The sequence below is a fragment of the Hyla sarda genome, chromosome 7, assembly GCF_029499605.1.
Source record: "Hyla sarda isolate aHylSar1 chromosome 7, aHylSar1.hap1, whole genome shotgun sequence".
Lineage (NCBI taxonomy): Eukaryota > Metazoa > Chordata > Amphibia > Anura > Hylidae > Hyla > Hyla sarda.
Genome location: NC_079195.1, coordinates 191592289 through 191616883, shown reverse-complemented (window position 1 = coordinate 191616883; position 24595 = coordinate 191592289). Strand labels below are relative to the sequence as shown.

The following is a 24595-nucleotide window of genomic DNA, read 5'->3' as shown; positions in this document are numbered from 1 at the left end:
GGAAGCAGAGGCTTAGACACCCATGTCGAGGCGAAGATGGGAAGAAGAGAAGAGCCAGCTGCTTCAGAGGCAAACTTCGCTAAGGATTCTACCTTCTTGTCCGTGGGATCCTTGAAGGCAGCGGCATCTGCCAGAGGTAGTGTAGTCGCCTTTGAGATCAGGGAGATTGGTGGATCCACTGAGGGAGGGGAAACCACCTTAGTGACAAAGTCCTTGTCAAATGGATAATGTTCTTGAATTGTCTTGATTCCCGGGAACCTCTTGTCTGGATGTTTCCATGCAGATTCCAGAATGTCGTCAAAGTCAGCGTGAGAGCTGAACCTTTGAGGTGCTGGCTTAGCACGATGAAAGGATACTCCTGGAGGGACATCCGAAGATCCTGGGTCCTCTAAGTGAAAGGTGCCTCTTATGGCAGTCATCAATGAGTTCACCGTTTCAATTGAGTCCGAGCGGTCCTCTGAGTCCGATGCCGGCTCGGAAGCCTCATCCACCAGTTCACCAGGAGAATGTGAATGAGTAGAGGCAGTCATGGAGGGGGGCGACCCTGACCGGGTACGCGGCTCTGGCGTGGCAGAGCGGCGACTCCGAGAAACGTCCTCTGGAGGAGCGACGTTTTTGCCCAGATGACAGGGGGGACGGGACCCACGGGGGGAACGCTCACGTCTATCTCAAGACTCAATGGAAGAGTCAGACGGGGCACCCCTAGTACGCTTGTGAGAGCGTGAAGTATGTGGAGACGAGGAGCGGGCCCTCTCAGAGGCCCTGCACAGGGAAGACCCCTTCAAGGCGGACACCACTTCCCGGGAGGCCTCAGCCACCGAACGGGAGACCTGGGTCAAGTCAGCCATATACTGGGTCAGGGAAGAAACCCAGGCTGGTGGAGCGGCTGAACCCACCGGAACCGAAAGGGCATCAGGGGGTACCAGGGGAGCAGGCAGGGCAAGTGGGCTCGATAGAGCCAGGCATTTTGGTACTACAGTGCTTACAGACAAAATAAGTCACTGAGGTTCCAGGTTTCTGTTTAGAGGGGGGGGGGTGAGGTCTGGGTAAGGACATTATGAGAAAAAAAGAGACAGGAACCTTCTCACCCTAGTCTGTGTCCCCTGGCAGCTGCAGTAAGGAGAATGGCTCCATGAGGCTAGTGTGAGAAAACAGGCCAGCCAATAGCAGAAGGGGGCGTGCCTGAAGTAGAGGCACTAACTAATTTGCCCCCTTCTGACTGAAAATCGCGCCCACGGCGCTGATTGGAGGCTATTTGGCGCCTCGGAAGAGCTCCGACAGCCCTGTGGGCGGAGCTAAGGAAGGCCGAGAAGAAGCAGTAATGGCGCCCGCTCCTTGTCCAGAGCGCACATGTCAGCCGCATATGCGCTCGGGGGAACAGAGCGGGCGGCCGATACGCCGGCAGAGACTGCCGGCGAAAGCGAAAGTAAGCCGGCGCAGAGAGCGTGCGACCCGAACCAGCGCCGCGGCTGTCAGCCGCATATAAGGCGCTGCAGTCAAAACACCGTAACCACAGACACACACACACTAGTGACAAACATATGCCCCCTCAGATGCAACTGCCCCCCCAGAATAAAGGACCAGAATAAAAGCCCATCCCCAGTAAGCCAGCCTCATAACCTTAAAAGGTGGACCAAAACAGGGGGTCTCCAGAAGTTGCAAGTCCGCAGGAGGAGAAAAAAGGGGGAAGTACTTACCTCAGTCAGAAGAACTTACCTAATAAAGTCTTCAGTGAAGTCTTCAGTCAGCTTAGTTACCTGCATCACGCCTGGCTGCTATGCGCGAGCGAGGCGAGCAGGGAAATAGGGGGACCTGGACCCATGAGGTACCAACCCAGGCGCTGACCGTTGGCGAGGGGGGGGTGGAACAGCGCATATAAGAAATGTCTGTGCCCCCTTACTCGCAATGGGGAAACAGGGAACCGGAGTCCCTGAGTCCCCACCTGAAAACAGAAAAGAAAAAGGAATTTTAAAAAATTAACACGTCCCTAACTAGGAAAACAAAAAAATCAGAAGACCTGGTCTGGAGAAATCCAGACCATGTCCACCTCCTTTAGACACTAAGCTTAAACTGATTAGCTCAGGGCCTGAAGGCGGGTATATACTGCTGGGAGGAGAAGACTTTTTTTATTACCATAGTGTCACACCTCCTAGCGACAGCAGAATACACCCACGGTCTGTGTCCCCCAATGGAGCAGATAGATAAAGGTAATTTCCCATGTAAACTGCTATTATCTGAACCATGCAACACATGTCATGAATCCAATAATCAGGATACAGTCTATATCCAGTCCTCTATCCCTATTCTAAAGAGAAAAGATGAATTAATCTTTGTGTCTCCCACTAACAATCTTTTGCATTTATTTAGTACAATATATAATGGCAGAAATGTGTTTTTGGGATAATTTGAAAATCTAGGTTGCCATGTTTAACATAAATCCACAAAAAATAGCTAAAAATGTCTTTATTAGGTAACAAAATTACAAAAAGTCCAAAAATATATTAAAAAACAGTAAACCATTCAGGTCATAGAGTCTCAGATTCAGAGTACTCCAATGGATCAATCCCCAAACATTTAAAGGGGTATTCCAGGAAAAAAACTTTCTTATATATATATATATATATATATATATATATATATCTCAACTGGTGCCAGAAAGTTAAACAGATTTGTAAATTACTTCTATTAAAAAATATTAATCCTTTCAATAATTATCAGCTGCTGAAGTTGAGTTGTTGTTTTCTGTCTGGCAACAGTGCTCTCTGCTGACATCTCTGCTTGTCTTGGGAACTACACAGAGTAGAAGAGGTTTGCTATAGGGATTTACTTCTAAACTGGGAGGTTCCCGGGACACGTGTCATTAGAGAGCACTTAGACAGAAAAAACAACTCAACTTCAGAAGCTCATAAGTACTGAAAGGAATAAGATTTTTTAATAGAAGTAATTTACAAATCTGTTTACCTTTCTGGATAACCTCTTTAATGTTTGGGGATTGACCCATTGGAGTACTCTGAATCTGAAACTCAATAACCTGAATGGTTTACTGTTTTTTTTATATATTTTTGGACTTTTTGTAATTCTGTTACCTAATAAAGATATTTTTAGCATTTTTTTGTGGATTTATGTGAGAGAATTACCTAAAGTGGACGTGACGGTCCAGGTTTTGTCAGTGATTGGGTTGCCATGTTTACAGCTACTTACAGACAGATAAACCAAACTCTAACATGGAGATCCCTCCATCATACCAGTAATAACAGATTCCCATCAATAATTTTTTTCTACATTTAACCATCTGATTACTTTGGTTGCTTCAGCCTACTGTCCAATGTCTACGCTAGCGTCTCTCCACAAGTGATGCTGGTATAGAGAAGGTTCATTCATGTTGGATTTCAACTGCCTTGACCCTATTGTTCTGGGAGAGATAAGCCACCAGTCTGGCAGTGGCTTACCCCTCTCCATAGACAACACATAAACGTTCAGGTGTGCCCAACATTCGTATGTATGAAGAGGTTGGGGGAGATAACTGCTGACCATATGAATTTTAGGCCAATAGCTATTGAAAGACAAAATAGATCCAAAATGTCAGTACTCAGTAATAAACCATATTAGCAATAGAAGGTTAAGCTTTAAAGGGGTACTCCACTGGAAAACATTTTCTTTTAAATCAACTGGTGCCGGAAAGTTAAACAGATTTGTAAATTACTTCTATTAAAAAATCCCAATCCTTCCAGTTCTTATCAGCTGCTGTATAATACACAGGAAGTTCTATTCTTTTTGAATTTCCTTTCTCTCTGACCACAAGTTCTCTCTCCTGACACCTCTGTCCGTGTCAGCAACTGTCCAGAGCAAGAGCAAATCCCCATAGCAAACCTCTTTTGCTATGGACAGTTCCTGACATGGACAAAGGTGTCAGCAGAGAGCACTTGTGGTCAGACAGAAAGGAAATTCAAAAAGAATAGAACTTCCTGTGTATTATTCAGCAGCTGATAAGTACTGGAAGGATTGGGATTTTTTTTAATCGAAGTAATTTGAAAATCTGTTTAACTTTCTGGCACCAGTTGGTTCAAAAGAAAACTGTTTTCCAGTGAGGTACCCCTTTAAGACCACTGATATAATGTAACATTGAGAAAAGATAACCTGTGAGGAGCGTCTTTCTGAGAATCTGTCGCTGACCCGCTAACATGAGACGAAATGAAGTCATCGGCATAGGAGAGACTGTTCTGAGGACTGCTGGCTGACGATACAGGCCGGAAACCTGGTTCATTTGCTTCATAACCGTTAAGATCTAAAAGATACATGTATTTCAATATAGTTGTTTTTTCATGAGGTCACGGATAATGCTTCCGCAGCCCATGTACTAGTAAGCCTCACCTTTCCCGTGTTGCTGGAACGTCCTGGTAAAGATGTTGATAACACTGTGAGGACTTCCTTTAGACAGCTCTTCCCAGGGGCCTTGGAAATCGGGTCTCACATTGGAAGCCAGCGGTGGATATTTAGCGGCTTCCAACTGGAAATCAGTAAATGGAGCAAAGGGTCTGTAATCCTTCATACAGTACTCTGGTTTTTTAAGACTTTCTGCCGGGTGCAGCTGCGATGCATGCCTAGGCTGCCCTTCTCCTTCGGAAAAGCTGTCTTCACTCATAATGGGCCCTTCACTGATGGAGCTAGTACTGGAATTAGGGCTCGTCTTCTTCTGCAATCCTGAGGATATTACACTCTGTTCAGCTTTTTGCACAAATTTGTCTTCCTTGTCCTCGTATCTCACAAGTAAAGCAGATGTGTGAGCCGTCAATTCCTCCGGAAGCTTTCGGTATAGATGGCTCGCCCCGGGAAGGTCATCCTGGGAGAAATGACTAGAACATGTGCTGAGCATTTTCTGGATCCTATTAGAGAACGCATCCACTCTGCTCTCTTTTTCTGGAGGACTGTCCGGTTTTCTCCATGCTATTTTTACTGACTGTTTTGGTTCAGGTTCGGAGGACCAAGCTAACGGCAACGTAAGAGAACCCCCAGCCAACTTTTTAGCTTCATTTTCAATTCTAGAAGACAGGGACATCGCCGTCGCTTTCAAAGACTCTATCCGATCCAGGTTGCTCTTAAAATCAGTGGACGCCTTAAACTGTACGTTCATCTTCTGAGTCCCCGGAACCATGTTCACCATATTTTTTCTTGAGTTAAGCAGAGATTCCAAGTCTTTCGGCAGAGTAAGAAACTGAGATTGAGGTAATGTGCCCTTCGATGTCAGTTTGTCTGGACAGTACGCCTCCATAAGGTCACTCCTGAAATGATAGAAGCATGGCTGTAAAGTGTAAACAGAGTATAAAGCAGTGTTTCCCAACCAGTGTGCCTCCAGCTGTTGCAAAACTACAACACCCAGCATGCCCGGACAGCCTTTGGCTGTCCGGGCATACTGGGAGTTGTAGTTTTGCAACAGCTGGAGGCACACTGGTTGGGAAACACTGGTATAAAGTCTAAAGGCTGGCTTTAATGTACTGACTTGACAAAACACCAAGAGTTCACGATTTTCATGCTATGCGTTTATGAGTCTCACCGGAGGAGAGGCTGTAGAGGCTCAGAGAGAGAGAGGTCACTGCTGGAAGAGGCACTGGGTGGTCTTTCCTGGCCCTTGTTTTCTTTGTCAGATTCACCAGACGGCTGATACAAAGGCTTAGTCTGGAAACATAAAAAAAAAAAAAAAGAGAAGTTAGTGATTGGAGCATTGTTTCCCACCAGTGTGTCTCCAGCTGTTGCAAAACTACAACTCCCAGCATGACCGGACAGCCGAAGTAGTTTTGCAACAGCTGGAGGCACACTGGTTGGGAAACACTGGGTTAGAGTTTGCAAGACTAAAGCTGGCTGTGCAGGATAGGAAAGTCGACTGAACCTGCAAACATCCCACATGTATGTGGAACTGCCGACTGATGCCAAATGATAAAGGGATGAGGGATCTACGATTCCAATAGGAAGCTTAGGCTACTTTCACACTGTGAAAGTGGCTCCGTTACAAACAGACGTTAAGGGCTCTCCCCCCCCCCACACACTTTCACTGCCCTTAAAGGGGTATTCCAGGATTTTTTTTTTTATTTGACTATGCTACAGGGGCTGTAAAGTTAGTGTAGTTCATAATATAGTGTCTGTACCGGTGTGTGACGGTTTTCTCACAATTCTTCTGTGATGTTCACCCCAATATTTATTTTTACCAGCATACAAAATGACTGTTGTCTCAGATTTTTCCCAGGTTGCAATGCGGCCGAGACCTGACATCACTAGGGAGCCTGTCTGCTTCAATGGGTGGAGCGATCGCTTGGAGGGAGAGAGATCAATCTGCAACTAATGCAACAGCTGTAGGCACCCTGATTGAAAACCACAGGTCTTTTGAATGGATGCAGCTCATTTATGTTTCAATGGGTGAGGTGGCTGATGTGTGGGAGGGAGGAAAATGGAGTTGTGGGATTTGTAGTAAAAAAAAAGAAAAGTCAAACAGGAAATACCAGTTAACAAAAAGCTAGCCACTGTGTTATGGTAATCTCACAACATAGCCATTTAGCCACAAGACAATTGCAGATTCTTCCTAAGCATGTCCATTACTGTCTGCCAGGTACATACTAAAATCACCTTATGGTGGAGAACCCCTTTAACGTCTGTTATTGTAACGGAGCCTAACAGGAGTCATAACAGGCAAAGATGATCTCATTCACTTGAATGGGATTCCTCTAACGTCCGTTATAACTCCTGTTATTGCGGCCGAATATAGCGGGAGAAAAAGACGTTGTATGCACACATTTTTCTCCCGCTATCTTCCTAACTGACATCACCGACCGGGCACAAACGGTAGTGTGAAAGGAGCCTTACTACCTTCTCCCCATGGAAGTAAACAGGCACATGTGACAGAGCAAAGCACATGTTTAGAGTGAAGTCGGCAGAAGTGGCTGTTGGCCCACAGTGACTGCATATGTATATAACAGACACAGACGCATTCAAGTAGGACCATTTACCTGTTTCTCATGTTCAATCCGTGGAGGCCAAGTCTCTCCCAGCAGCAGTTTGCTGTAAGTTTCCCGCGGCCGAGGTAAATTCAGATCCAAAGACTTGTTTGATGGCTCCTGAGCTTCATTTTCTCTTTGCACAGTTGTGACATTTTTTGCTTTGCTGAAAGCCTCTTTTTGTTTCTGATAAAGTTCTTGCAGGCGCTTATTCTTCTGTTCCTCTGCCTGCCGCTGGGCTGCTTTCTGCTCATTCTGCTTCTTTTTTCTTTCTTCCTGCTGGCGCACAATGTACTGCCGTACCTGCTCAGAGTCATAATGTCTCCTTTTAGAAGAAGCATGCGGTTCCTCAGAGACCTGTCCCTTCTCGGACTTCCTTTTGGTTGGACTGTGGCTTCTCTTCTGAGTCTGCTTGGCACAATCTAAACCACTATCCAGCTGCAGGTCGTCTAAAATGCCTCTGATTTCCACTGGCAAGAAATCTTTCTTCACTTCTGTGGAAACATCCTGAGGTTTTTGTTCCTCCACAGAGTGGGAACTTCTGTTTTTGCTTGTGGTGTCCATTTGGCTTCTACTAGACTTTTGAGCATGACGTGAATCTGACCGGCTTGAGGAGGATCCTGTATACAGCAAGAACATTAAATCATTGTTGGTAACTAACATGGATTCAGAACTGTAAGGGTATTTTCGCAGCGGATTCGCTGGTGAAGGCCCCGCTCTATGCTGTCTTTACATGTGCCTGCTCGTAGCGGCAATACCCGCTACGAGCAGACACACTGCGATGTGCCAGTTGCAGTATACTAGCACATCGCGGGAGCTCTTTGCCTAGCTCAGAGCAGGGAGAGTGGCCGCGATGTGCGAGTACGCTGTGCACATTGCTACAGTGTGTCTACACATTGCGGCGTATTGCCGCTACGAGCAGGCACATGTAAAGCCAGCATAGAGCGGGCCTTCACCAGCGGATCCGCAGCGTAAAATACGCTGTAAATCCGCTCGTGTTAACGTACCCCAAGACAAGAGGGCAGCAATCTTCTAATGTCTTCATTAGAATGTTAAAGGGGTATTCCGGCCTTATACACGTCACGCCCCCTCCCATAGACATGAATGAAGGGGGTGTGGGGTGACGTCACGAAGGGGCATGGTGTGACATCATGTCTAGGAGGCAGCGCCCGGCACAGAATGCCGGGGGCTGCACTGAGATGGCGGGGGGTCCCAGCGGCAGGACCCCTGTGATCAAACATCTTATCCCCTATCCTTTGGATAGGGGATAAGATGTATAAGGCCAGAATACCCCTTTAACCACCTAAAGGCTACCCGCTGCATGTTTATTTTTAGAAATGGGAACATTTTTGTGCATCAGTAGATTTTACAAGGTTTTATTTGTTATGAGTTTTGATCACTGGGGGTACAGGTGTTGAGTCCCCCACCAATTCCTAAAACAAAGGGGCAGAAGTGCTCAGCTAAGCACTACTGCCCTTTGATTCTGATCTGCTCTTTTTAGGCAGCAACGCAAGCAGTATGCAGACTCTATAGACTTTATATGCATTTGTATACCAGACACTTCGCTCTCGGAGAAGAGCCAATCAGAAATACAAGGCCGAGCTGAGCGCTTCTGCTCCTTTGTTCTAGCAAGTGGTGGGGGTCTTAGCATGTAGACCTCAACACAATTGTAGATTTTTGGCATGGGTTTATAGGGAACATGTCATCGCTTTCATGCTGCATGAAACACAAGTCATTAGGGTGGCCCCAGCAGTTTCTCCCCGTCCTGCCAGCCTTGTTTGATAGATATCTTCTCCCATTCCCTGGGTATAGGTCTATATGTCTCCCCTCTCAATGACTTGTGAGGGGACATTTATGATTTCTATTTGTACATACCCTGCAGTCAGTGAGGCCAGAGTATAGGATAGTGATGTTGTTCTAAATGAGAAAAACCCGGGAGATACTATTGGCTGGAACCCTAAATGTACCCTTATATGTGATATACAGTAATACTGATGCCAGATGATGGCACAAGTAGGGCAAGTCTCACTCAAACATAATTCAAATAGAAACAGATATGTCCTGCCAGGAACCCGCTCCCACCACGATGCAAGATGCCAGTAAAATAACTTGTGGGACTTCACCGGAGTGCACTCCAAAAGGGACAAGCAATGGCACAAAGTTCAAAGAATGAATGGATGCACTCACCGAAGTTCTTACTAGTAGAAATCTTTATTCACATGCAGTAAAATGTACAGCGGGTAGACGCAGAGGAGCAGCCTCGCAGCGGCAGACTGTTTCCTGCGCTCCAAGTGCGCTTCCTTCCGTTCGGCTGCTCCTCTGCATCTACCCGCTGTACATTTTACTGCATGTGAATAAAGATTTCTACTAGCAAGAACTTTGGGTGAGTGCATCCATTCATTCTTTGAACTTTGTGCCATCACATAAAATGGGCCCTTTTTCTGCATCAGTCATTATGACCACAAGTCTCAGCCAAATCAAGAATCTTATGACCCAAACCAACATCATCATGGGCATTAATGATGTTATTAGTACAGGACACATGGTGGGGCCAGGAAATGCTGTTCTAATATGGCTGCAACAATACCAGTATTACAGTCTAAGACAAATTTAACATCAACAACTAAGTAAATAAAACTTTGTCACAAAAAATTAAGTAAAAACATATTTATAGTCCAAATAAAATAAAATAAATAAATAAAAAAAGGAAATAATATAGGGGCAGACTAGATGGACCAATCGGTGTTTTTCTGCCAACAATTTTTCTAAATAAAATATTTATACCCGTCTGTTAAAAAAAAAAAAAAAAACTTTTGACATGTCCTAGAGCAGTGTTTTCTAAACAGTGTGTCTCCAGCCTTTGGCACTCCGGGTATGCTGGGAGTTGTAGTTTTGCAACAGCTGGAGACACACCGTTTGGAAAACACTGTCCTAGAGACATGTCAAAAGTTTCCCAACCCCAACCAATTGTTAGAACGAGCTGGGAGAAAAGAGCGGCTGACCGAGAGAAGCCCATAGACCAGGGGTACTCAACTATTTTTAGTGAGGGTCCGAGCAAAGCGCTGAGGCCTGGTTCACACCTAGTGGCCACAGTGCCATGAAGGAAATAGGCAAAATGACTGAAGTCTGGAGGATGTAAACCTACTGTTTACTGTATTTTCTGAATACTGCCAGAGACTGTACCCCTGAAAATAATACTGCCACATTGTGTATCGCTGAATATAATACTGCCACACGCTGTACCCCTGAATACTGCCACATGCTGTACCCCTGAATATAATACTGCCACACGCTGTACCCCTGAAAATAATACTGCCCTATTGTGTATCGCTGAACATAATACTGCCACACGCTGTACCCCTGAAATACTGCCACATGCTGTACCACTGAATATAATACTGCCACATGCTGTACCCCTGAATATAATACTGCCACACGCTGTACCCCTGAATATAATACTGCCACACGCTGTACCCCTGAATATAATACTGCCACACACTGTACCCCTGTATATAATACTGCCACGCACTGTACCCCTGTATAAAATACTGCCACACGCTGTACCCCTGTATATAATACTGCCTCACACTGTACCCCTGATATATTACTGCCTCAGGCTATGCCCCTGAATATATTACTGCCACACGCTATGCCTCTGGTATATTACTGCCACATGCTGTACCCCTGAATATAATACTGCCACACACTGTACCCCTGAATATAATACTACCACACGCTGTACCCCTGAATATATTACTGACACAAGCTATATCCCTGGTATATTACTGCCACACACTATGTCCCCAAATATAGTTTTGGGGACATTGTGTTCCGACAATTAATGATGCCACCATGCCCCCACAATGAATAATGCCACCATGCCCCCACAATTATTCATGCCCCTGTGTCCCCCAATTATTGATGCACCCGTGCTCCCCCAATGATTGATGCCCCAGTTATTAATGCCACTGTGCCCCCACAATTATTGATGCAACCGTGTCACCACAATTATTAATGCCACCGTGCCCCCCCAATTGTTCATGCAACCGTGCCCCCCCCCCCCCAACTCATGATGGGAGTTGTGGTTCTGTAACAACTGGAGAGTCACAGGTGGGGGAACACAAATATTTGCCTTGTGGCTTGTCTCCCCGTCCCAGGTCCCATGCTGCTCCGCTGCTCTGGCCTCTTCTAGTCAGGCCTGGCCAGAGCAGATGATGCAGGCAGCGCTAATAGTGCAGCCTGCATCTCAGAAGCGCCAGGCAGGGAGCACAGCGCTCCCTTGCTCCAGGCCGCGGCTATTCATTTGTAACGGTGTCTTAAAAAACCTATACAAATGAATGAGGGGAGATCTGGCAGGCTGACCGGATGCCTGGCAGCTGCGCTCCGGATCTGGACTGCGGTCCACCAGTTGAGTACCGCTGCCATATACTGTCTCGCTTAGCATGCTCTTCTCCCAGATACTTCTAGCTATCGGCTGCGGTCTGAACACCGATCAAAACTTTTGACATGTTTCTACACAAGTGACATTGCCTCTTTAAATTTGTGAAAAATAACTTAAATAAAGGCTCAACTAAGGGCCTAAAATTACCATCTAAAGCGCAAGAGGCAGAAGTTACATTAATAAAACCTAGCCTCCTATAGGTAATGCACCAACCTGGTTTAAGGAGTCTGTCTCCATCCTCCCTTGGCCCCTCTTTGGATGCGTTCGTTTTGTGAAGGAGTCTATCAGTTGACTTGGAGCGTGTTTCCTTCTGTCGCTCACTGGGCACAGCCCTTTTGTCAGGGTTCCTTTCTTTTGATACCGGTCTCTTGGCAGCCTGACCATCAGTCGATGTTGCTCCTTTGACGGCCTGATGGTCATTAGACTTTGATTCTCTTTCAGCCTTGGGTGCAGGGCCTAAGATTTGCTTGATCAGTTTCTGTCCATCTCTCCATGACGACGTGCTGATAATATGCCCTGTCGATTTCAGAGAGAACAATAACTAGTAGAAATTACGGCTACAGAGACAGAGGTAAAAGACACTATTTATTTTTTCTTTACCAGTCTTTCCATCAGGACTTGCTCCTCCACCAGTTCCTGCCAATCTCTGAACTTTCCGCACTGGCCTGGATGTTCTTTTTGAGTGTGACTTCTCATTGGACGGCGTTCCCTCTGTGTGTAAAGAATTACTATAAGATTATTATGCTCTTCTACAACACATCTCAATTATAAAAAAAGAAATTAAAAAAAGTGCATAAACAGCATTTGTTATACATCTGAAGAACAGGCGATCAATGTCTGAATGCTAGGGTTCTGACTGCCAGGATTTGCAGTGATTTTAAGAATGGCATGGTAGTTCCCTTGCATGACCGCCGCTTCATTCACTGTTGGGACTGATGGAGAGAGAATTTATCTTGTGCTGTCAGTCCCATAAACAAGTGAATAAAGCGGCAGTCACACAAGCACCTCCTACGCTATTCACAAAGAACACTCAGGGACCTCCATTCTTAAACTCAAAGCAGGTCCAACAGTAGGACCCCCAGGAAATCTTACATTTATCACTTATCATGTGGACAGGTGAGAAATGCTGTTACCGCACTAACCCCTTAGTGATTCCCTTCCCTACAAAACAGTTTCTGTGTCAATTCCTAAAATATTTTTTCTGAATACACCCGGGGTGGATGTTTCAAACATACCCTGGAATGAGGTCGGCAAAGTTCCATGTAACTGTGCACTGTGGTTCTGAAACTCAGCCTCCTGCCAAACCTTGCCATCTGGGGTCCGAATTTTGGTTTCTGGAGGGTTAAAGCCTATGAGAGTAGAAAAGGAGAGCAATTATGGACCAAGCCCATTATGACCTTAAAGGGGTACTCCGGTGCTTAGACATCTTATCCCCTATCCAAAGGATAGGGGATAAGATGCCTGATCGCGGGAGTCCCGCAGCTGGGGACCCCCGTGATCTTGCATGCGGCACCCCGTTTGTAATCAGTCCCCGGAGCGTGTTCACTCCAGGACTGATTACCGGTGACCACAGGGTGGGCGGCGTGTGACGTCACACTCTACCCCTCAATGCAAGCCTAGGGAAGGGGGCGTGACAGCTATCACGCCCCCTCCTGTAGACTTGCATTGAGGGGCGGAGCGTGACGTCACACGGGGGCGGAGCGTGACGTCACTCGGGGGCAGAGGTGTGACGTCACACGCCATCGGCCCTGTGGTCGCCGGTAATCAGTCCCGGAGCGAACACGCTCCGGGGACTGATTACAAACGGGGTGCCGCGTGCAAGATCACGGGGGTCCCCAGCGGCGGGACTCCCGCGATCAGGAATCCTTTGGATAGGGGATAAGATGTCTAAGCACCGGAGTACCCCTTTAAGAACTCGAGCATTTTTTGCACATCTGACCACTATCACTTTAAGCATTAATAACTCTGGGATGCTTTTACTTATGAATTTGATTCCGAGATTATTTTTTCGTGACTTATTTGGAAGACATCAGAGGTCTTCAAAGTTAAAGGAGATGTCCGGCGCAGACTTTTTCTATTCCGTCCTGCCCGGGCTGCAAAAAAAGACAAAACAAACTTTCACTTACCTCAATATGTTCTCCCGGAGCTCCGCAACAGCTGATCTGTCGGCCGGGCTGTCTGCTTCCTACTTCCTTTAGCCCGGTACGTCACACGACGCTTCAGCCTATCACCGGCCACAGCGATGTCCCGCCTCGACCGATAATAGGCTGAATCGCCGTGTAACCTACTGGGCTAAAGGAAGTAGGAAGTAAACAGCCTGGCCGACAGATCAGCTGTTGCGGAGCACCAGGGCAACATATGGAGGTAAGTGAAAGTTTGTTTTTTTTTGCAGCCCGGGCAGGACGGAATAGAAAAAGTCTGCGCCGGACATCTCCTTTAAGCAGCAATTTTCCAATTTTTCACAAGATTTTTAAAAATCTGAATTTTTCAGGGACCAGTTCAGTTTTGAAGTGGATTTTAGGGGCCTTCATATAAGAAATACCCCACAAATGACCACATTATAAAAACTACACCCCTAAAAGTATTCAAAATGACATTCAGTAAGTGCGTTAACCCTTTAGGTGTTTCACAGGAATAGCAGCAAAGTGAAGGAGAAAATTCAAATCTTCATTTTTTATACTCGCATGTTCTTGTAGACCCAGTTTTTTTTATTTAATTTAAGGGGTAAAAGGAGAAAAAGCCCCCAAAAATGTGTAACCCAATTTCTCTTAAGTAAGGAAATACCTCATATGTGAACGTAAAGTGTTCTTCGGGCACAGTAGAGGGCTCAGAGGGGACAATCTGATTTTGGAGAGTGAATTTTGCTGAAATGGTTTTTAGGGGGCATGTCGCATTTATGGTGCCATGACAGTGAAAAAAAAACACATGACACACTATTTTGGCAACTACACCCCTCAAGGCACGTAACAAGAGGTCCAGTGAGCCTTAACACCCCACAGGTGTTTGAGGACTTTTTGGTGAAGTTGGATGTGTAAATTACATTTTTTTTTTCACAAAAATGCATTTTTTCCCCCCAAATTTACAATTTTTACAAGAGGTAATAGGAGAAAATGCCCCCCAAAATTTGTAACCCCATTTCTTCTGAGTATGGAAATAGCCGATTTGTGGACGTAAAATGCGGGCGCACTACAATGCTCAGAAGAGGAGTCACATTTGGCTTTTTGAAAGCAAATTTTGCTGAAATGTATTTTGGGGGGCATGTTGCATTTAGGAAGCCCCTATGGTGGCAGAACAGCAAAAAAAAAAAAAAAAAACACATGGCATACTATTTTGGAAACTACACCCCTTAAGGCACGTAACAAGGCGTACAGTGAGCCTTTACACCCCACAGGTGTTTGACGACTTTTCGTTAACGTCCGATTTGTAAATTACACAATTTTTTTTTTTTTTTTTACACTAAAAGGCATTTTTTACCCCAAATTTACAATTTTTACAAGAGGTAATAGGAGAAAATGCCCCCCAAAATTTGTAACCCCCATTTCTTCTGAGTATGGAAATACCCCATATGTGGACATCAAGTGCTCTGAGGGCGAACTACAATGCTCAGAAGAGTAGGAGCGCCATTAGGCTTTTGGAAAGAGAATTTGTTTGGAATGGAAGTCGGAGGCCATGTGCGTTTTCAAAGCCCCCCGTGGTGCCAGAACAGTGGACCCCCCCCCCCCACATGTGACCCCATTTCAGAAACTACACCCCCTCACAGAATTTAATAAGGAGTACAGTGAACATTTGACAGACTTTTGGAACAGTGGGCTGTGCAAATGGACCACTGTTCCAAAAATCTGTCAGACACCAGTGGGGTGTAAATGCTCACTGTACCCCTTATTACATTCCTTGAGGTTTGTGGTTTCCAAAATGGGGTCACATGTGGGGGGGGGGGGGGGGAGGAATACTTTTCTGGCACCATGGGGGATTTGTAAACGCACATGGCCTTCAATCCCAGCCAAATTCGCTCTCCAAAAGCCCAATGGCGCTCCTTCTCTTCTGAGCCCTGTAGTGTGCCCGCAGAGCACATTACATCCACATATGGGGTATTTCCATACTCAGAAGAAATGGGGTTACAAATTATGGGGGGCTTTTTTTTTTTCCTATTAACCCTTGTGAAAATGAAAAATTTAGGATAACGCCAGCATTTTAGTGAAAAAATACAACCGCTGTAACGATCAGCCATCCCTGTGCAAATCTCCTCAAATGTACATGTGCTCTCACTCCTGAGCCTTGTTGTGGGCCCGCAGAGCATTTTACATCCACATATGGGGTATGTCCGTACTCAGAAGAAATTGTGTTACAAATTTTGGGGGTCTTTTTTTCCTTTTACCTCTTGTGAAAATGAAAAGTATGGGGCAACACCAGCATGTTAGTGTAAAAAAAAAAAAAAAAAAAACATTTGTTTACAATAACATGCTGGATGAGACCCCAACTTTACCTTTTCATAAGGGGTAAAAGGAAACAAAGCCCACCAAAATTTGTAACACAGTTTCTCCCGAGTACAGAAATAGCCCATTTGTGGAACTGTTGCCCTCCCCATGCTGAGGGTTGTAGTTAAGCAACAGCTGGAGGCACACTGTTGGCAAAACACTAAGAGTTTGTTACTTAACTCAGTGTTTTGCAACCAGTGTGCCTCCAGCTCTTGCAAAACTACAACCCCCAGCATGTATGGTCTATCAGTGCATGCTGGAAGTTATCGTCTGCAACAGCTGAAGACAGACTGGTTGCGAAACACCGATAGGTAACAAACTGTTTTGCAACCAGTGTGCCTTCAGCTGTTGCAAAAGCTACAACTCTCAGCATGCAGTGACAGCCAATGAGCATGCTGGGACTTGTAGTTATGCAACAGCTGGAGGCATACTACTAAGACTCCCAGCATGCCATTTGGCTGCCCATGCATGCTGGGGGTTGTATTATGCTACAGCTGGAGGTACACTTTTTCATATAAAGAAATGTGCCACCAACTGTTGCATAACTACATCCCCCAGCATGCACAAACTATCAAGGGGCATGCTGGGAGTTGTAGTTGTGCCTTCTGCTGTTGCATAACAACAACTCCCAGCATACCCTTTTGTGCATGCTGGGAGTTGTTCCTTACCTCCTGCTGCTGCCCACACCGCTGACTCTGCTCCTGGGGCCCAGATCCCGCCGCCGATGACGGGAATCGGGGGCCCCAGCCTCAGGTAACGACTCCAGGCACCTGCTCTCGCCCTCCGGAACAGGGGCGGAGTGGGTGCCGTTAGGGACAGCCCCACAACAGGAGTCCTGATTCCGGACGACGAATCAGGACGATCGTGAGGTGGCACCAGTGCTACTAAATGATGATAGGTGCAGTCTTGGATGCTTTATTTTTCCAGGTCACCGGGGACCCGATTGACCCGGAATCGCCTATCTGAATTGATTAGCGATTTGAGGCAAACGCGGTCTCAGGACACCCCCAGGGACCAGAATTCCCATGGGTGTACAGGTACGTCCTGGGTCCTTAAGTACCAGGACATCAGGGAGGTTAAAGAGGTTTTTGGGGTAAATAAAGCTTATCCCTTATCAAAAGGATATGGGATAAGTGTCTGACTGTGGGGAGGTCCAACTGCTGGGCCCCCCACGATTTCCAGAACAGGGCCCAGCTACTCACCTGTCCTCGGAGCAGAATGGCAGTCACCCTCGGAGATTTGCAGGAGTAATGGCCCGTTCAGCCAACCACCAGCTGCCACGGGACCCCTGTCTCAAAGGTAGGGGCCGCTCTGCTCCGAGGAGTGAGTAGGTTGGGTAGCCAGGGCCTCAGTGGTCGGACAGGGGATAACTTTTATTTACCCGGAGTACCCCTTTAATAAAATACATCTCTATTACTCCAATATAAAACACAAAAGAAATGTGTCCGAGACAATCAGACCCAAATATTGAAACACAACTGATTTAGGATAAAAAGGTGTAACATGTTTCAATGTCAAATATAAATGAAGCAGATGTAACTATATGAATAAAATCTCACATAGAAAACACATTGATATGAATGGGCATTGTGTATTGCTAGATCTCCCGTGTAAAAAATAGACAGCCCCTTAAAAATATGAAAAAATATTAAGTTATATAAAATGAATTCCATCCATGGCTTTGGACTGTCCTACATGGATGCTCTAGAAATCGATATCCCAGTTACTTAGAAAAAAAAAATCAAAAAAACAAACAAACACACAAATCTAAGAAAATGTAAGTAAAGAATGCTACAAATGATGAATGTATATGTAGATTATGGAGTGTGAGTATTACAAGCATTAGTAGTGCAAACTACCGATGATGAATCCTGGCATGTTAATGAGTGTGTCTAGACAGCCCCCTAGTGGTCATATAAATAGACACATCATCTGGGGGGAGGGGATGCCAAGCAATTCTAGGTGACGAGTTCTCTGGAGTGAATGGAAAAGTAATGAGCAGTGACAATGGTGTGACCAAGTACGGAGAAGAAATGATCATGCATTTTTGGAATAAGAATCGTATAAGTCATTTATATATGACAAATATTTTGTGAATTATGCTTATTTGTAACTAGCACTGTTTTTTTTTTACATTGACATGAAAGAGAAGCATTGCTTTAGTGAATCTTACCTCGATAAGATGGAGCTGGTGGAGCAGCGGTTACTTTTCTTGTTGTTGTGGTTGTTGCATTGTCTGTGAAATTTATTGCTTCTGGAAGACGCTCTCTGTTATCCCGACCCTCGGAGAGTTCCCACTGTCTCCGGATTCTCTCTTTCAGTTTCTCTAGTTTGGCATCAGGTTGCCTCCTTTTTAAGGTCTCTAATCTGTTACTTAAAGGGCTGACTGAGGGGTGGTGCTGGGAAGGGTCTGTAGGGGGCGCAGCCCTGTAGTCATTGCTGAGGTCAATATGAGACGGATGCAATTGCCAATGTAAATTATCAATGGCCAGTCTATCATTTAGGAAGCGTACAGAGGTCTCGTCCACAGCAGAGGAGCGTGTGCTATCAAAGTCCTTTGCTTCTTCTTGACAATTGTTCTTTAGTCTGGAAATTGGACCCTTCTCTTCTGAAGACAGGACTTCCCTAAAAACACACACAGAAAAAACCATCATTACTTGAAAATGGACACAGTATGAGTATGTTCACACAGGACGGAAACGCTGCAGATGTTATGCTGCAGATGGAAAGGCGAAAAAGCTCATCCACGAGCTGTGAAAAAAAAATAAAAAATTTAATCTGTGCAGAAATTGACCTGCACTGTGGATTTTGAACAACCATGCCATATCTATGTTGCGGAAATGATAAAGAGTTGTTTTTTGTGTTGATTTAGAAACATAGAATGTGTTGGCAGATAAGAACCATTTGGCCCATCTAGTCTGCCCAATAATCTGAATACTATGAATAGTCCCTGGCCCTATCTTATATGAAGGATAGTCTTATGCTTATCCCATGCATGTTTAAATTCCTTCACTGTATTTGTAGCGACCACTTCTGCAGGAAGGCTATTCCATGCATCCACTACTCTCTCAGTAAAGTAATACTTCCTCATATTACTGAAGAAACCTTTCCCCTCCAATATAAAACAATGTCCTCTTGTGGTAGTTTTTCTTCTTTTAAATATCTTCTCTGAAAATATCTTCTTTACTGTGTTGATTCCCTTTATGTATATAAAAGTTTCTATCATATCCCCTCTGTCTCATCTTTCTTCTATACATCTTAAGGTCCTTTAAGTTTTATCCTGCAATCCATGTACTAGTTTAGTATCTTCTCTGAACTCTCTCTAGAGTATCTATATCCTTCTGGAGATACGGCCTCCAGTACTGCACACAATACTCCAAGTGAGGTCTCACCAGTGTTCTGTACAGCGGCATGAGCACTTCTCTCTCTTTACTGCTTATACCTCTCCCTATACATCCATGAGCACTTCTCTCTCTTTACTGCTTATACCTCTCCCTATACATCCATGAGCACTTCTCTCTCTTTACTGCTTATACCTCTCCCTAAACACCCATGAGCACTTCCCTCTCTACTAATAATACCTCTACACCAAAGCATTCTGCTGCTCTATGCCACTGTCTGTCCATCTTTAAGTCTTCTGAAATAATGACCCCTAAATCCCTTTAGATACTAAGGTCAGGACTGTATCACATAGTCTATATTCTGACTATGAGGTTTTGTTGTTTTTTTTTACATCCCAGGTGAATTACTTTGCACTTTTCCACATAAAATTTTAGTTGCCAGAGTTTTAACCATTTCTCTTGTTTACCTACAGTCATGGCCGTAAATGTTGGCACCCCTGAAATTTTTCTAGAAAATGAAGTATTTCTCACAGAAAAGGATTGCAGTAACACATGTTTTGCTATACACATGTTTATTCCCTTTGTGTGTACTGGAACTAAACCAAAAAAGAGAGAAAAAAAACAAATTAGACATAATGTCACACCAAACTCCAAAAACGGCTGGACAAAATTATTGGCACCCGTAACTTAATATTTGGTTGCACACCCTTTGGAAAAAATAACTGAAATCAGTCGTCGCTTCCTATAACCATCAATAAGCTTCTTACACCTCTCAGCCGGAATGTTGGACCACTCTTCCTTTGCAAACTGCTCCAGGTCTCTCTTATTGGAAGGCGCCTTTTCAAAAGCTCTATCTTTGTCTCATCTGTCCACGAGACGTTTTCCCAGAAGGATTTTGGCTTACTCAAGTTCATTTTGGCAAAATGTAGTCTTGCTTTTTTATGTCTCTATGTCAGCAGTGGGGTCCTCCTGGGTCTCCTGCCATAGCGTTTCATTTCATTTAAATGTCGACTGATAGTTCGTGCTGACACTGAAACTCCCTGAACCTGCAGGATAGCTTGAATTTCTTTGGAACTTGTTTGGGGCTGCTTATTCACCATCCTGACTATCCTGCGTTGACACCTTTCATCAATTTTTCTCTTCCGTCCACGCAAAGGGAGATTAGCTACTGTGCCATGGGTTCTAAACTTCTTCATAATGTTGCGCACTGTAGACAAAGGTAAATCTAGATCTCTGGAGATGGACTTGTAACCTTGAGATTGTTGATATTTTTCCACAATTTTGGTTCTCAAGTCCACAGTTCTCTTCTCCTATGTGTGGCACACGCAGACACATATTGCAAAGACTAAGTGAACTTCTCTCCTTTTTATCTGCTTTCAGGTGTGATTTTTATATTGCCCAAACCTGTTACTTTCCCCATGTGAGTTTAAAGGAACATCACATGCTTGAAACAATCTTATTTGTCCACAATTTTGAAAGGGTGCCAATAAGTTTGTCCAGCCCATTTTTGGAGTTTGGTGTGATATTACGTCCAATTTGCATTTTTTCTTCCCTTCTTTGGTTTAGTTCCAATACACACAAAGGGAATAAACATGTGTATAGCAAAACATGTGTTACTGCAATCCTTTTCTGTAAGAAATTCTTCACTTTCTTGAAAAGTTTCAGGGGTGCCAACATTTACGGCCATGACTGTAAATCCATTTCCATTTGGCGTATCACTCCAGGAACATCAACCCTGTTACAAATCTTTGTGCCATCAGCAAAAAGACCTTCTGCAATATCACTAATAAATATATTAAACTAAATGGGTCCCTGTACAGATTCCTGAGTTCCCCACTGGTAACAAGACCTTCCTTTCAATATATTCCATTACCCAATGAGTTTAAAGTGTATGACTTCAAAATCTGCAATAAATCACCAACAATTTGGTTGCAGATCTTAATGTGGATCCAAAGAAAATGGCACAACAATGACGTTTTTAACCCATTGTTGTTGTTTTTTGGTAACAAAATCTGCATTTGCAGATTTACCTCTTGAACCAATACTTCCACCCGCAAATCCACAGAAAATCTGCAGCATTTCCATCCTATTTAAACATAGGCTGATACAAAGCAATATGGTGAAAATTACAGCAAAAACTGAATCAATGTCACAAAGGAAACCAATTCTTAAATGGGCACTGGCACTTTAGAGACATGAAAAGGTTTTTATAATAATAAAAAGACTTACTGTATTTTACGCCCTATAGGACGCACCGGCGTATAAGACGCACCCAATATATAGGTGCAAAATCTAAAAAAATAAAGATTTTGAACTCAATAGTTGTCTTCAATCTGCGGACCTCCAGATGTTGCAAAACTACAACTCCCAGCACGCCCGGACAGCTGTTGGCTGTCCGGGCATGCTGGGAGTTGTAGTTTTGCAACATCTGGAGGTCCGCAGATTGAAGACCGCTGCATAGGAGGTAAAACTCACGCGTCCCCGCCGCTCCGGACCAGTCACCGCTGCCCTGGATATCGCTCCATCGCTGTCGCCGTGTCCCCGTCGCTCCGGAACATCTCTGCTGCCGGCCGGGTATCCTCGCTCTCCGTCGCCGCCATCACGTAGTTACGCACGCCGACGCACGTACGCGACGACATGATGACGATGAAGGAGAGCGCCGGTCATACAGGGGATCCCTGAACGGAGAAGACACCGAGGAGGCAGGTAAGGTCCCTCCCGGTGTCCAGTAAGCACTAACCCGGCTATTCAGTCGGGCTGTTCGAGACCGCCACGGTGAAATCGCGGCGGTCCAGAACAGCCCGACTGAACAGCCGGGTTAGTGTCACTTTCCCTTCAGACGTGGCGGTCAGCTTTGATCGCCGCGCCTGAAGGGTTAATACAGGGCATCACTGCGATCGGTGATGTCCTGTATTAGCAGCGGGTCCCGGCCGTTGATGGCCGCAGGGACCGCCGCGATAGGGGTGTATTCGCCGAATAAGACTTTTTCCCCCCAGTTTTGGGGAAGAAAAAGTGCGTCTTATACGGCGAAAAATACGGTAATTTCATAAAGCTTTTTTTATCATTATAATTGGCTTTTTGTTGTTACACTGGAGAGGCACAATGATAGATGTCCCATTTTTTCCTGTCTTCTTTACACTGATACTGTTAGCATTTTACAGGTGGAGGCTTGGACGCAATAGAGTAACCAACAGAGTATTCATGAAGTGAATTAATTGGTTATATGTCCATCCGCGAGTCATGTGATCGCCAAGAACACGTTTTAAGAGGTGTAATTTATGGGTGATTGATGCTATGACTAAGGATTACTAGCCAAAAAGCATCAGCCAGTTTCTGTAACATGTTTGAATACCGATTTTATTGTTTTGTGCAATACAATCACGTTTACGGCCAATCACTGTATTGCTGGATGCATCTCTTTTCTATTCACCAAGATGTTAGGTTTGTGAAAAACATGAGGTAAGTGAATGGCAGCACATATGACATGTTGAGAAAAACATCATGTCCGGTTATCATATATAACACAGAGCACAACATGTCAACCAGAACAAAACATCAAAAGAAGAAAGAAAACTCATATATGAAGAAATAGAAAGACAACATTACACATTAAATTACAGCATTCAGCAAATTCTGTTCTTACCGATAAGAAGCCAAAGGTTCTCGAAATCCCACGCGACACGAGCTTTTCACGTTGCTGTCCAGGGTAGTGACACATAATGGACTGCGAGAAGATTTCTCTCTGCCAGACTTGGTTGGGTGGGAATGTTTGCTGTGGTGAACGTTTGAATCCTCATGATATCGACCATCTACATAAATGCAACAAGAATTTACTATAATATAGATATAGTAATATAATATAGTAATAGAGAAGAGAACACATCTGACATATCAGCACAATAGACTAAGAGGGGCATGATATGCAATGGACTTCTATATCCCAACCCCTGGTCTGTCCCCATCCCTCCTCCGCTTATTATATGCCATAGACTCCTTTACCTCATGCCCTTGTGTGTCCCCATCCCTCAGTCCATTATCATATGCCATGGACATCTATACCCCAACCCCTGGTGTGTCTTCACTGCTCATCCCCATATTATGATCTGCCATGGACTCCTATACCCCAACCCCTGGTGTGTCCTCATCCTTCATCCCCTTATTATGATCTGCCATGGACTCCTATACCCCATCCCCTGGTGTGTCCTCATCCTTCATCCCCTTATGATCTGCCATGGACTCCTATACCCCAACCCCTGGTGTGTCCTCATCCTTCATCCCCTTATTATGATCTGCCATGGACTCCTATACCCCAACCCCTGGTGTGTCTTCACTGCTCATCCCCATATTATCATATGCCATGGACTCCTATACCCCAACCCCTGGTGTGTCCTCATCCTTCACCCCTTTATTATGATCTGCCATGGACTCCTATACCCCAACCCCTGGTGTGTCCTCATTCCTGATCCCCTGCTTTCATTATTCAACCCACATTTCACACTCGCTTTGGCAATGCTAATGTGTATTTGGTCCTGCCAATAAAGCTTCTTTGAATTGAATTTGAACTGCTAAACAGAAGGGTCTGTGAGCTACAATATTGGCTAGCTGCCCAGAAGCCTTACTCATGGAAGCACTGAAAAATACACAATACTAAGAAAGCCCTAATATTTTTCCAAATCATAGCAGAGATGCTCCATGGAGCCATACTACAATCAATCCACACAACAGTGACTATTTTTAACGAGTACCTGTCACCAAATTAACTTTTCTAAGCTAACTCAGGCTATGTTCCCTAACTACTCCTAACACCCTTAAAAAAAATCAGAGCTTTAATAAGCTGTGTATCTTAACTTTATTCTTGTTCACATAGTGCAATTTCCCAGCAGGAGAAAGTGGGCATTTCCCAGCAGGCATGAAGTCACTGAAGCCTGCAGGGGGACCACTTCCGCCCTCACATGGTTGCAGTGCTGTGATGAAAGGAAGACCTCAAGCTCTATGCAGCTTTCAGTGAGGCTCTTTGCAGCTTTCAGTGAGGCTCTTTGCAGCCGTTAATGAGGCTCTTTGCAGCTTTCAGTGAGGCTCTGTGCAGCTGTCTCCACAAGCTCAGTGCAGAGAAGCACTTCCTGAGTTTGGTCTCCTGCAAGGCTGGGAGGAGACCAAACTCACTGTATTAATTGTAGAAGGGAACAGAACAGAGCCACCTAGTGGCTGTTTTTTTCTATTACATTTTAAACATATCTATGTTGATAATTTTAAAAGCAACTAAATGGGAAAGTGTCTGCTAATTACACTAGAAACACTATATTAAAAGTTTTATTTATGATAGGTACCCTTTAACTATTTTCCACTTTAAGGGTA

General features: G+C 44.8%; 1 protein-coding gene across 1 annotated transcript in view; it reads right to left on the bottom strand.

The window, feature by feature from the left end:
* CEP350 (centrosomal protein 350) overlaps nt 1–24595 on the bottom strand; it is a gene marked incomplete in the record, with an annotated part of 95929 nt that overhangs the window by 58812 nt on the left and 12522 nt on the right. Inside the window, 9 exon segments of the mRNA XM_056531935.1 lie at nt 4138–4285; nt 4372–5279; nt 5552–5673; nt 6996–7603; nt 11638–11940; nt 12025–12135; nt 12660–12773; nt 18073–18524; nt 22884–23049. Of these exon segments, the coding sequence (XP_056387910.1) occupies nt 4138–4285; nt 4372–5279; nt 5552–5673; nt 6996–7603; nt 11638–11940; nt 12025–12135; nt 12660–12773; nt 18073–18524; nt 22884–23049 (2932 nt within the window).